Source organism: Pecten maximus, chromosome 6, assembly GCF_902652985.1.
Source record: "Pecten maximus chromosome 6, xPecMax1.1, whole genome shotgun sequence".
Taxonomy (NCBI): domain Eukaryota; kingdom Metazoa; phylum Mollusca; class Bivalvia; order Pectinida; family Pectinidae; genus Pecten; species Pecten maximus.
In genome coordinates, this window is record NC_047020.1 from 33,232,318 (window position 1) to 33,245,696 (window position 13,379).

At 34.2% G+C, this 13,379-nt stretch overlaps 1 protein-coding gene across 2 annotated transcripts; it reads right to left on the reverse strand.

The window, feature by feature from the left end:
- Positions 1-78: 78 nt before the first annotated feature.
- LOC117329579 (protein HEG homolog 1-like) lies at positions 79-12,991 on the reverse strand. Of its 2 annotated transcripts, XM_033887587.1 has the most exons (14): positions 11,797-12,985; positions 9,993-10,261; positions 7,411-7,542; positions 6,462-6,597; positions 5,785-5,931; positions 4,872-5,011; positions 4,329-4,487; positions 3,572-3,612; positions 3,047-3,163; positions 2,578-2,661; positions 1,944-2,084; positions 1,386-1,502; positions 961-974; positions 79-565 (listed from the first exon to the last, which is right to left on the reverse strand). In XM_033887587.1, the coding sequence occupies exons 1-14, from the start codon at positions 11,911-11,913 to the stop codon at positions 164-166; spliced, it is 2,016 nt and encodes a 671-aa protein (XP_033743478.1). In that variant the 5' UTR covers positions 11,914-12,985; the 3' UTR covers positions 79-163. The 2 variants fall into 2 exon arrangements, with proteins under 2 accessions (XP_033743478.1, XP_033743479.1); XM_033887588.1 differs by lacking the exon at positions 961-974 and having other exon boundaries at positions 162-565; positions 11,797-12,991.
- Positions 12,992-13,379: the final 388 nt, after the last annotated feature.

A 13,379-nucleotide genomic window follows, 5' to 3' on the forward strand; every position in this document is an offset into this window, starting at 1 on the left:
CTTGAGAAGTAGGTCTGAACGATCGGAAACTTACCGAACACACAAAACAACACTACCATTGATAATAAGATAACACAGTCAAAAACAAATAATTTATTCAGAAGCTATGCTCGTATACAAAAAACGACATCAGTGTATTGTATGGTATTAAGACTATACCACTTCACCAGAATGTATTTTTGTGGTATACGTTCCCGCGCGAATTGGTACCACATTTATGTATGTGTGGGTCGTTAGCAGACGATTGATAGATATTAAGAATCCGCGGCGATCCTCCCGACACTTGTGTTCCGGTGTTGGTTTCCACTTGTGTAACATTATTCCCGGATTTTCGTGGGGAGTTTTCCGAGCCTGGAGATCCTGAGTGACGATTTTTGACATCGGTATTCCGGCTTGGGCGCGCCCATTGTTCAGTTGGTCCAACAACGCTCTTGTTCTGGCCTGGCTTGGCGAAACAACACCACCACACCCCGCAGCCGGCCAAAGCGATGAGCAGCAGTCCTCCAAAGGCCACGCCTATTGGCCACAGAGGGGGACTGTCGTTGTTCACAACTACATTGATATCCTGCAGGGGAAATTGATTTCATAACGGACAAATAACGCTTATATAGCGTTCATATGTAATAAAAACTTCATCCTCAATAGGAAATATCGGTAACATTCTACGTTAAGATGTTTATTAATTCTTTCCGAAAGATTTGTATATGTTGTTTTGGCGTTGGGACCAGTGTGTTCGAGCAAAAGAAAAAAAGGAAATTTATGTACAAAGTTTAATCAAAATTAAAATTAAGAACAATAACGGCGGATGTTCATTAAGTGGTGTATTCACTACTAGAAACAAATAGGAGTGTTGTTGGCAATCTTAAATACCACGAGCAGTCAGGGTTTTACGCAGTATTTAGTAAGTTAACAACACGAAAAATATATTTTCACGTTCAATTGAATATAATGCTTACTTACATCTTTGCTGTTATCTACAAGGCAAATAAAACAACGCTAAGAAAAGTTATGTGCTTGGAATAGAAATTTTCGTAGTCAGAAAATAATATTGTCTTGTTTTCATTATAAAATAAACAAAGAGTATTTCGTAGTGGGGCAAAACAAGCCCATCCAATACCCAAGTGACAGACCAATATGAAGATGTGACAATAAAGTATCATATCAAAATACAATTTAAGATAGCACCATTATAATGATGTTGTTAGCACTAACATGTTTGAAACCATGGTTCAATATGTCGAGGATTTTCATATAGAAAACCCTGTATCTACTTGGTCAGCAGACATGGAGTAGTTTATGAATAAACTGGTAGAAAACCCTGACTAACTAGTATAATGATAGTTATGACAAAGATATACACTCGCTAAATGATGTTATGGACTCACCTGCCACTTTGACATAGTCTACTATCTGTATTCCCTGACTGTCCGAGGATACTGTAGCGATATACTGCAAACTTGCAGTAACGGAGGGTCCGGTGGAATGTTGGGGAGTCTTGATGCCTTTTGGGTTGAGAGGTAAATGGTATTGTTCATATTTAACAAACCAAGTTATAATTCACATCAACATACATGAAAATAATAGTGTACAATAAACTCCAGGGTGACATGAAAGATTAATTACGATACGTAATAAATATCTGAACCTCCATGTTATAACTCCTTATATGAAAGAGTTCGAAATACTGTTTTATTTATATTTTTAAATATTTATATTGTTATTTGCTTGCTTCTTTTAAACAATGATCTGAATATGTTTTCTATATTAATATTCAAGGTTTGTAATAAGAACGATAATCAAAGTCAACGAAATGGGTCATTTTATTCTGACTAGAAATATGTTTGTAAAGCGTAAAAGCCTCAATGACTAAAATTATTAAAAAGTGCTGTCGATCTGTGCGTTCCAGAATTTGAGAAATAAGTTTTGTTATACTGCTTACTTACGTGTCTCACAGTGACTTCCGGTATACTGAGCAGTACACGCACATGATGACCCCGTGACCTTGTCGGTGCACGTGCCACCATGTAAACATGGCGATGAGACACAGTGATCCACCTTAGTATCACACGTTTGTCCTGTGTACCCTAGGAAATCATCATATTGTTTAACGCATTTAATTATTTAGTATTTATAAATATATTGTTAAGTTTCAAAAATATCAATCTTGTGTATATTGTTAAAGCTTCAATCATAAATAAATGTATCCACTAGATAAATGTGATATTATTAATCAAAGCAAATGCAGTGCTAATTTTATCAATTTCCATGGTAATTATTTGTGATCCTGGTTTTATCAGTATTTAGTATTTCCCTACTTAGAATTAGCAGCATCATTAGAATAAAAGAACTTTCCTTCTACATTGTATATGCTTTCCTCTTGACATTTTTTAAGTTAAGAAATATTGATGAGACTTGGGCAGGGCAAGAAAAATGATACTGTTGTGAATATCCTTAAACTGGACCCCTGCTGTAGAATATAATGTAAGTAATATGTATTATGTCATGTGTATTTGCTGATAATTCCATTTCTTAAGTAAGTTTTGACTAATAAATATTGATTATATACTACGTGCAAACCTGGTGAACAGATGCAGAAGAGAGACCCATGCCTTTCCTCACAAGTACCATTCACGCATGGATTAGACGTAACGCAGGACGCACCTTTCAGCAAGTTGAAACAAAGTGCAAAGAAAAGAACTCTTTATATTTGATATATATTTATATATATACAAGTAAAATGGCCGACACATTATAAGAATTAATGGGTCGAACTTAATGTCACTATAAAATAAACTAATAGAAAATGAAGTCAAGTGAAATTTTGATATTCTCAAAACATGTGTTACTCTTGCTATTTTTAAAATTTCATGTATGTCACATCTTTTTAAAATGCTGCATTGAATTGAGTGTTCCTTTATTTATCAAGTGTTAACGTCTTTAAATCTAAATTGTGTTTTATTATTGTATTGATATTTTCAACCTAATTCAAACATTCATATGATAAGAATTAAATTTTAGGATATACTAATATAACGAGTATACTTACGGACGGAACAGTCGTTTGACGTGAACCCACCCAGACATTTGCAGGTGAATCGTTTATACAGATCCACACACGTTCCTCCATGTAAACATTTGTTACCGCCATTACAGTTGTCTTGGTCTAACGTCAAGATATAAACATATTTGTTATGCGTAATTACACACAAAAATAAAATATGTAAAAAATGTTTAACGTGCTATGAACAGCCAGGTAATTTAAGTGCGCTTCTTGACAAGTGATCTCAAAACAAAATGCCTACACTGCGCGAAATCAAACCTGCACAAAAGAAATTATAATCAAAGGAAGCGTTTGCTATATGTATAATATTTATATAATATAATGATAATTATGTTTTATCCATAAAAATGAACACAAAAAATACAACAGCATACAGAGACAAAATCTTTAAAATCTGATCTTACGCAAAAAGACAACAGACACTTCGAAAACATCTTCATAAGGATAGCTATTAACTGTAGCCTCCAAAAACACATCTATATTTGTCAAAAGTCATATTCTAACTCTTACCTCTAACATATGTAGTGAAACAGTGTTGTTGGGTAGTAGACCTGAAATAAAAATCACCGTTATCAATAATCCAAAATTAGATATCTGTTACCGTTTCATTAAGATACATAGATATATGTTATATGCTGGCATATTAAAAATTAATTTAGTGTTACCAATGAAATTAATGTTTCATAAAATGATACATTATATAGTTACAGTCAAAACCAACTAAATCGACTTAATTGTTAACATGTACATAATCCGTTATTACTACTCCGATTTTAACTTATATAACATTAAATGTATCAGAGTTTTTCATTTTTGATGCTAGAACTTCTATTTCATGAACATGAACTTTTGATAATAGTCCTATGAAAATGAATAAAAATTAACTGGAAGCCCCTATTTGAAGAAAAATGTTATGAAAACAACAGCAATATTGCTTCTGGATGGCAAAATCTCTTCCAAGAGTATGACATCAGTTTACGATGTAAAATATCGAGCACACTTTGTTTTCAAGTTATTCATTTTTAGCAAGGTCATAATGATATTTTACGGATATTTCAAAGAATACCTAAACGAGATTAACGACCTTGTAGAATAACTGTAGACCGTCATTAAGATGTGATAACGTTTGTATAATCACAGTCATTAGCTGTATCTCATTTATAACGAACATGCAATGCATTGAGACTAAAGCAAACACTTCGTCGACGACACCATATGCTGTTCTGATTGACCAAACAATGCTATGCTCCCAACAATAACATATTACCCGTCGTGTTGTAAAGCCCAAACACAGGTAAATGCCGGCCCGTCTTGGTCTGACTTCGGTGTCCAGTGTGTGTCCACGACAACACTCCCTGGATGACCAAGGTCCGGTGTCTGTGTAGCAGTCACTCCAGCAGACGTACTTATTATCACTTCTGATTGGCTGCAATATCAACACGAATAATAAAAGTTCTTTTATATAAATATCAACATAAAAAAAAAATGCAAATCAAATGATATTGATGCTCCTGTCGGCCCAAATGGAAGCGAGGTTCCTACTTTTGGACGAAACCAGTAGATTAGGAGTAAAGGAGTATGTAAGATGAAGTTTTTTTTATTCTTTATTCGTCTGATTCACATTAAATCAGTAGCGTATTCATGATCTGTACGATCCTCTGTTTCGAGGTATCCCCTCTCATTCTGTGCCAAAGCCAAGAAATATCATCTAAACTACAGTATTTGCTCGAATAATACATTTAGTTGATACAAAATTACATTATTTGGTCAATTAACATTTAAAAAAAATTGCATTGTTTGTGACCTTCACCTTGCAGCAGATACATGGACCGTGTGGAGAGTTCTAGAATGCAAGCCGGATGGGGGATACACAACAGTCGGACCTGTGTCTGTACTGCCAGGAGACAGGGGACCACACCCGCCACTGCCCTTGGTCACGTGGACAGTCAACTTGAAATACGAAAATAACTGTTGTTTACGGTTGTTTCGGTATATCATGGTATGCTAGAATGACTGATATTAAGAAACGTATATTGATCATCATGAATGATCAAAGAAACATTAACTTTTATGGTTCTATTTAATGTAGTGTAACTTTTAATGTTTTATCGATTGTATTGAAACTTTTGTTTTGTACAACTAAGTAAATCACTAAGCTGCTGCAATGCTGGCCTTTATTTTGTATATCAAAGAAATCGTCTGTACAAAACAAAAGTTGAAATGAAGACATTTTTTTGTAGTTAAAAAATCCATGAAATGCCACTGTTCAAAATAAAGTCAAATTGAATAATGTCATGTCTTTATGGAAAATAAATAATCAGTCTTTGGCACAAATTGAATCGTGTTTGTTTATCAATCCCAATAACATACAGTTGAATAACACCATATTGAATCAACAAGTATATTCCTATCTCCAATCTATCGTCTACATGTACTCGAGGATGAGGTTCACTATTGGTAAGCAAATTATATATACACGTATATACATGTATATGAAAGTACATGGTCAGTCAAGACAAACAAAGAAACCCTTCATTTGCAATTTTGATATTTGTAAGTGTTCACAATCGTTATTGCTACATATAATATACATGTATCTATATTGCCTTTATCATTTCAATGTATATATATAATGAACAAGAAGTTACAATACAATTATAAACAAGACATCAGCAATAATTCATCTTAGGAAAATCAATGTTCGCTTAATAACATTTTTTTACCTGTAGTGGCACATTGCTGAGTGGCTGATTGTAATTGCTGGTGGCGCCCCCTAGTTTTATGACACTTCTCGGATAGTCTTCCACAACTACAGCCAGGCGGTAATCGCCCATTTTCAATGTACCTGGTACTGTTACTGTACATTTGTCCTACAACAGAAAGGTAAGCAATCCAGTCAAGATAGTGCAAAATGCAGTGAAATTCCTTAGCGTTTTGACGAAATTAAACCTTTCAGCATAAGCCTGTATTATGGAACGAATATTGCTCTTGGTGATTCTTACATTAGTTATGTTGTTTATGAAATAATTAACTCGCAAAAAATCATTGACAACAAAAATATATAACAAAATCAATCTACATCATTACTAACTTGTAAAGTTACGAAAAAGGTTCGGAAACAGCCGCTAATGATAATTGTAATTGCTCATTTAAAATTTTTGATTAAATAATAGTGAGAAATGGTTTGAAAACAATCGTAAAAACCTTTTTCTTCAAAAACAGTATATTTTCAAACGTTAATTGTCCAAGAACCAAGGCAATTAATAGAAACACAATTTTGATTTACTGAACTAACGAAATGATTTTTTAAAATCCTTATCGCAAATGTTAATTCTTAAAAAAAAGAAATCAAAACAAAACAAAAAACTATTTATTTTAAAGTAACCTAATAGGACATTACATGGTCTACATGTATCCCAGTGAGTGTTGTACACGCCGCGCCGCATTCTGTTGGACCAGCTAGTCGGCATTTAATTCTGTCAGCGTCAGGATCTATGACCGGCAGTGGTATTGTCTTCATACACCCAGACGGTATTCTGGAATATGTCAGTTAAAACTCAATTCTTGGAATGATTAGCATACATGTGAATGCCTATCAATACATATGAACTCAATAAAACCAACCCAGTGACCTGGCGAGTATTGATTTTAATTTAAATCGTTGAACGAGTCACAGATATATCCATGGCAAAACTGCAATTCCAGCATAGGACAACACTGCAATAACATTCCGTGTGGAATAACTTACCTATAACAATGCTTCATTTCTTAACTCGATAAGTTCTCACTATTCAGGTAATAATAAACATTGATATACATGTAGAAAGTTAATTTGACATCATACTGTACTATATTGTTCAGTATCACCAACATTTAAATTAAAAGATGAAATGGCACTTTAAAATGTGACCCATTAAACAATGATTTTAAATTTTATTGTATTGCTATCATGTTTGTATTATTCATATCATATTCTAGGCAATATTTATACATTAATTTTGATTATTGTTTTTTTTTTTATATTTTAATATCAGATGATTCGGCCATTAGATCAGACCATGATAACAAATATGTTATTGATCAGGTGTGTTGGCGACAATGAGTGTTGTACTGTATAGATAGTAATATTCGGAGGGATATAATTTTTTCTATATCCGCGGTCATTGAAAATAAATACCCATCAAATATTCAAACTTCAATTACAAATTTATATTGTATAATATACAGGAACATATAAAAATACAATGAGGTGGTGCGGGAAATTTGATACCCAAAACTAGTTCCGGTTTGGACAACCGTGATATAGTAGCCCTGCGAAATTAAACAACTATACAGTGTGTTACTCTTACCCTATGGTAGGCTGTACGGCCGCTATCGGACTGGCGTTAGGGAGATTCGTGTCGCTACGAATTCTTAGGTCCACAGTTGTCTGCAGTTGTCCGGGACCATTAGCCTGAGTTGACCATCGCAAGGTACTCAATCTGTAAACAATTTTACTCAAAAAATGATTTCTTGTAATTTACAAACCAAAACCCTTAAAGACGTTATTTAAATTGCTAAAAACTCAAAAGTGTTTTTTTACCTCTTATTACTATTTTGCATTTTAATAGTTCGCGGAAATATTGAAGGTTTACGTTCGGTTAGCATTGAAGTCCCTTCATTGTCTTTTAAGTGCCAGATCTCTGATATTGCCGAAATATCCAAACCGAAAAAAAGGACTGTCAAGGATATCAACATTATTTTCCTAAATGATGTAAAGAGATTGGCTGTGAGGTTTAGCCTAATATTTTGATTTCCGATTTTCTTTCATTATTCTTTTATCATACAAAAGTGCTTCTTTTATCAAACAAAAGTGCTTTATTATTTTTCCCGGCAACTATCCTGCAATCAAACACTTTGATATACCACTACATTCCGCCGTCGTCAAAGGCGCATGCCATCATAAAGGCACATGTGAAAGTGTGACACGCCTGATGAATTGGTGGCCTTTTCAGATTTAATGCGAAGGGTCCGAATACTACTTTGAATCATGACAGAATAAAAATAATAATTTGACTAATAACGCGATGTGTGATATATATCTTATTACATCTGATTGATATACTTCAAACGTGTCAGTGATTTTAAGCAGTAACCAGGAAGGAAAAGATATAATGGCGAGGTAAAGTCTACTGTATAGTTCACCCATCACTTTCAGGGTTTCTTGCACTTGTGTTCTTCTCATTGAATTGACTGCATTTAGTTCGGTCATATCATGTCATTTATACCCGAAGTGGTCACTTAACCGACTTTATCAATGAATATAGTAGTTTCAATAATTCCAATAGAGGTCGTTTTCCAAATAAATTGAGAACCGTAATTTCGTGATGTGGCTTAAATGATTTAGTATAAAGAAAATCAATCAGAATAGAAGATTGATGTTAACCAATCTTCATGACGCCCAGGTAACAATGATATTTGGCTACAGGCTTTCTTATCCACGAGTAAATATCAAATTGAAAATAGAACACTGTATTTATAAAAGCGATCACAGGAATATTTTCATGTAGACGCGGTGGCACGGAAAGAACTATCCTTGCGCTGAAAGGATCAAGCCCAAACTTACAGGTTAATACTATAATCTAGTCTCCCGTTAAGAGGTCAGGGAGAGTTTTGACAGACCAAAGTAACGTAATCACTTTCTGTAACGATATAACGATAAACAACCAAGGTCGGTGTCAAGTTTAAGCAGTTAAAACACAAGGGCTTCATGTGTCACTTTCATTTCACTTGAATATTACAAGTAGATATTTTTTGTAAAACGAATATGGAATTTTAATTTACTATGTGATTTTAAAGTACACCTGTTGTGTACACAAAAGCATTATCATTATTGAATTTTTATTTTTTAAACATTCTTGGTCGATGAAGGTGAATTGAGGGGCATTTAAGAGGGATTATCAAATAATCTTTTTTGTTTTAGGAAGTATACATTTAAATGGATCTTTTGATCACATTTGTTTTATGTGAAACTATGCAGATAACTAATATGATGGAATGATTCCTCGGGATTAAAACAATGTAAATCCGCGTAAATCTATGAGAGGCCATGATACAAAACAATGTTACAAAAATAACGAAATAAATTCTGCACCTGTGAACGCTGCATTGATGTAATAGAAAAACAAAAGCATGTTTAATTAATCACACAATACAAAATTGTCTTTGTGCCGCATCCTTCGCGAACACCACCTTAATATGACCTATGCCAAGACTCAAAACAACAAAAACTCTACAAAACAAATTGTTTTATTTTTTTTGAGAAATCACATAGCGTTTCGCATTCAAATACATGGACATAGATATCTGAGATTTTATCATTATCAGTTCGTTTTGCCATTGTCGAGGATAGAACGATGAAAAAAAGATACCGTCCAACTTAGATTAGTAGCGAAGTCTGCGAAAATATGTTACCTTCCCAATTCATTTACGGAAATTTAAGTTAGTTTGGACTTATAACTGTTAAAGTAAAGCTAGTTTTGTTTCAAATTTAATAAAACAGAGCATTCAAAAAGAACTGTGTGATTGTCGATTCCTGACAATCGACCATGTTAATTTCTATTTCATAATTAAGAAATTAATCACTTGTTCATATTTCGTTCTATCCGTAGCTAATTTTGTCGAAAATAATAATAAAAAGTATAATTAAATGAAATAATATAATGATTAAATCACCATAAATATACCTCACGATCCACCACTCTTTCAAATACCAGTTTGAATGGATGGAAAAATGGTTGTTTGATTTCCTAATTACCATAATAGACAGTGTGTCGACCTATCAGAAGAAGCCTCTTAATATTTATATATGAATATCGCATCATATTTCGTCATTATGGTTAAGAACAGAAATATGCTTTCTTAATCGCCGTAAAAACACTTAGGTACTTACGTTATTTCATATTTTCCGTTTGCTACAGGGGGCGTAAACAAGAAACTTCCTTCCCCTTGTTCCCAGCTTGACGCCGCCGACCCTACTGACGTTGTAACGTAATTTACATCATGAAGTCGACTGTTCCCACTGCAACCAGAGGTACATTTCCAGTTCAAAATGGTCAACGGCAGATGCAATGTTCCAGGAGTGTTCACACTGGCTTGCGAGCATCCAGCTCCGCATGGACCCGTCCCCTTCTCCCACGTCATGCGATAGGTAAACCGAACCTGTTTTAAAGTTAAGACACTACGCAATTAAAAAACGATAGTTGAATATGCAGATTGAAAGAATAAAAAGGGTAATAAGAGTAAGGAAAAACAACACACATTGTTATCGTCTATATGCACTCTTAATCCGTATACCAACCAATCAAAATATATTAGAATTGACATGAAGGAATTTATTCATTTGCGATATACAAGTGGGGCCAACTGGAACTGTATCTACAGATATGAAGGGTGATATTTGTGGATTTCGAATGCGCAATTAATCCACGAAATCAAGTGCCTAAGTTCTTTAGTAATGGACTTTAAAGGGAATATTTGAGCCTCCTAAAACCGTGTATTGAAATACTGTACAAATTATACCAAAAAAAACCGGCAAACAATAACCATTGCATAGTTGTGAACAATGTCTATTGTGAGAAATATTTCGATGTGTGACTACGTGTGACAAAATACAACGCAAAAACAATAATAAACGACATCGGAAATTTATAGATAGCACAACAAAGGTAATTGCATTATGAAACTTTGCAAATCAGGAGGGAGAAAGTATTCTATATGTATATTTGATAATGCTTGTGTCATGGACATTGTAATACGAAAACAACCTTAATATACTGCATAAAATACATCGATATTGTATTGCCACCTTTCTAATCACCTGTTTTTAGTAATCCATTCTATGGCGGCTTAGGCCATAATTGTTTTGGTACATGTTATGCTATGCTAGAGAGTTAAAATCTGATTTTCAAAAACGAAGTATTTGCTTTTTTTTACTTCACATACGATGAACATTTTTAGATCAAATTTTCTTTTATTAGAATGACATACTGTATAACACAAATTGTTCATGTGTACTTTTTCTCGTGGTTTGGTGCTTTCAAATTATTATTTCGTGGTACAAACCAAGGTTTCAAGGTTAGCCAATGCAACAATGGTAAAAGGAAAATACACACAGCTATATCCGTTGTGTTTATATTCGTGGTTCCATCGCAACCATTAAAACAACGAACATATATACACAATGAACGCTGTTTGCTATAGAGCAGATTGCAATACAACTATAGAAATACTACCTGTACGTGATTTATTCTCAGTATTGATTTTCCGTATATGTATTTCAGACATTAACAATGATATTTAAGAACAACTCATTATAGTGAGAACAAATAAATCATCACTATTATATCACGTTTCTATTCTCATGATTATTTTATGGTACTTCTCTATAGAAATGAGAACTCTCTATGAGAACTCTAAATCAAATAGCTATTAGAACGTTAACGTAAAATTGGGTTTAAAGCTACCAGTGATTTTAATATTATGACGTGATTAGGGAAATCATGTATATTGCCTTTACTACTATTACTCGTCATTTTGCCTTTGGATCATCACTTCTTTTCCTTCTTTTCTTCATTTCCCCGATGGAATGCTGAGGAATTTCAGTAACCCGAAATATTAAGGAATGTGTTCTTCAAAATTCGTTAATGTTCCACCTACATACTATATAAGTGATGAATATTAATGATTCCACCTACCTTTCCATTCAACAAATACCAGTTAATGCTTCCGCCAAGAAATTGGGCTTCACAGTGTGCCAAAATTATAATGAAGATGACCGTAACTGGCTGCACCACTGACATTACTTTGCTCATTTGAGATAACAATGATATTACTTCTGTTGGGTAGATCTATTTTAAACGGCTACACACCCGACACTATCAACACTCGCCTTCAGGTGGTGAATTACGATATCGAGGATCCCACACTTATTGGCGAGATTCTATAGGGAATCAAGAAAGGACTATTACCTTAACCACCAGCAGGGGCCCGATATGGGAGAAACTTAAAACGAAGATCTATGGATAGTTAACTGATATTTACATTTGTTTCGCATTACCATTTACCCGGATTGAAAATAAACTTTGGCCTTTGACCTGCGTGTCAGTATCAAGACAGATTGATTGCATTTACATTTATGTAATATAGCTCGGTCGGGATAATGTGCTTTTAAACAATGATTTATGTTAAACTGAAATATGTTTTACCGAAGAAGAGGCATTACGATTTCCAACCTAAATGCACGTGATCAAGATGATGGATAACAATAATTTATATAGTACAGTACAAGTAATTATGGATAATATAAACTTTGTTTATTTTACATCCATTGCGTAACAAATTCTATCAAATTATATTAATCACGCTTATTTGCCCGGATGGAAACGCGCGAAGAGCCTTATAGCGGACGGAAACCGGAATCCTTGTGGACGGGTATGTCACCCATACCTTTCCGTGTCCGATCAGGGAATCGAGCCCCTGCGGCTTAGGTGAGAAACGAATGTGCTACCCCTATGCCAACCGACCACTGACAATTATGAATAATTCAAGTCTCACTTATTACAATAATATCTGCTGCATGTTATCTATCATATATTCAGAATGACTTCGGTACTCGACGTACCATGTCATGACCGTTAATGTTTGGTAATATGATCCCGCCAGTCAGCTTGAATCGTTCAATGAAGTCATATTTACAGCTCGCGTGGAACAGGGAATTTCGTTTATATGGTAAGGCGGTCAACGTTTTAGTGCATATATTGTCAAAGTGAAGGGCAAAATAAAAATATGATTACAAACTTAGGTCATGGTCTCATTATTCTCCTGACATAAAAATCAAGATTATCACGGAAATTTTTCCGGAGGAAATCTTGATCAAATTTAATTTAAGTTCTCAAAATGAGAGCTTTGGTGGTGACAACGACAAAAATAGACATATAAAAACATATCAAATCAGGTGATAGAATATTCTCACGGAAATGAATGTAGCGATCATTAACTTTTTCCGTGGTCTTCATCATCCTGCAACTCTCGAACCCTTGTGGTCTTGTTTTTACTTCAGTAGACAACAACTGAAATTGTGGTAAATGGTATATGCCATTCAATGTCGAATCCACAGGTGGCGGAAACTATTATGTTAATACACATTTGTTAATATTGTTCATCTAATCTAATGGAAATACGATCATTCGTCATGCTATGTTGGAATGCTTTCGATAAGCCGGCCATGAACATCTATGTCAATATAACCAATGCCTTTTCAAACACTAATGCTGACCTT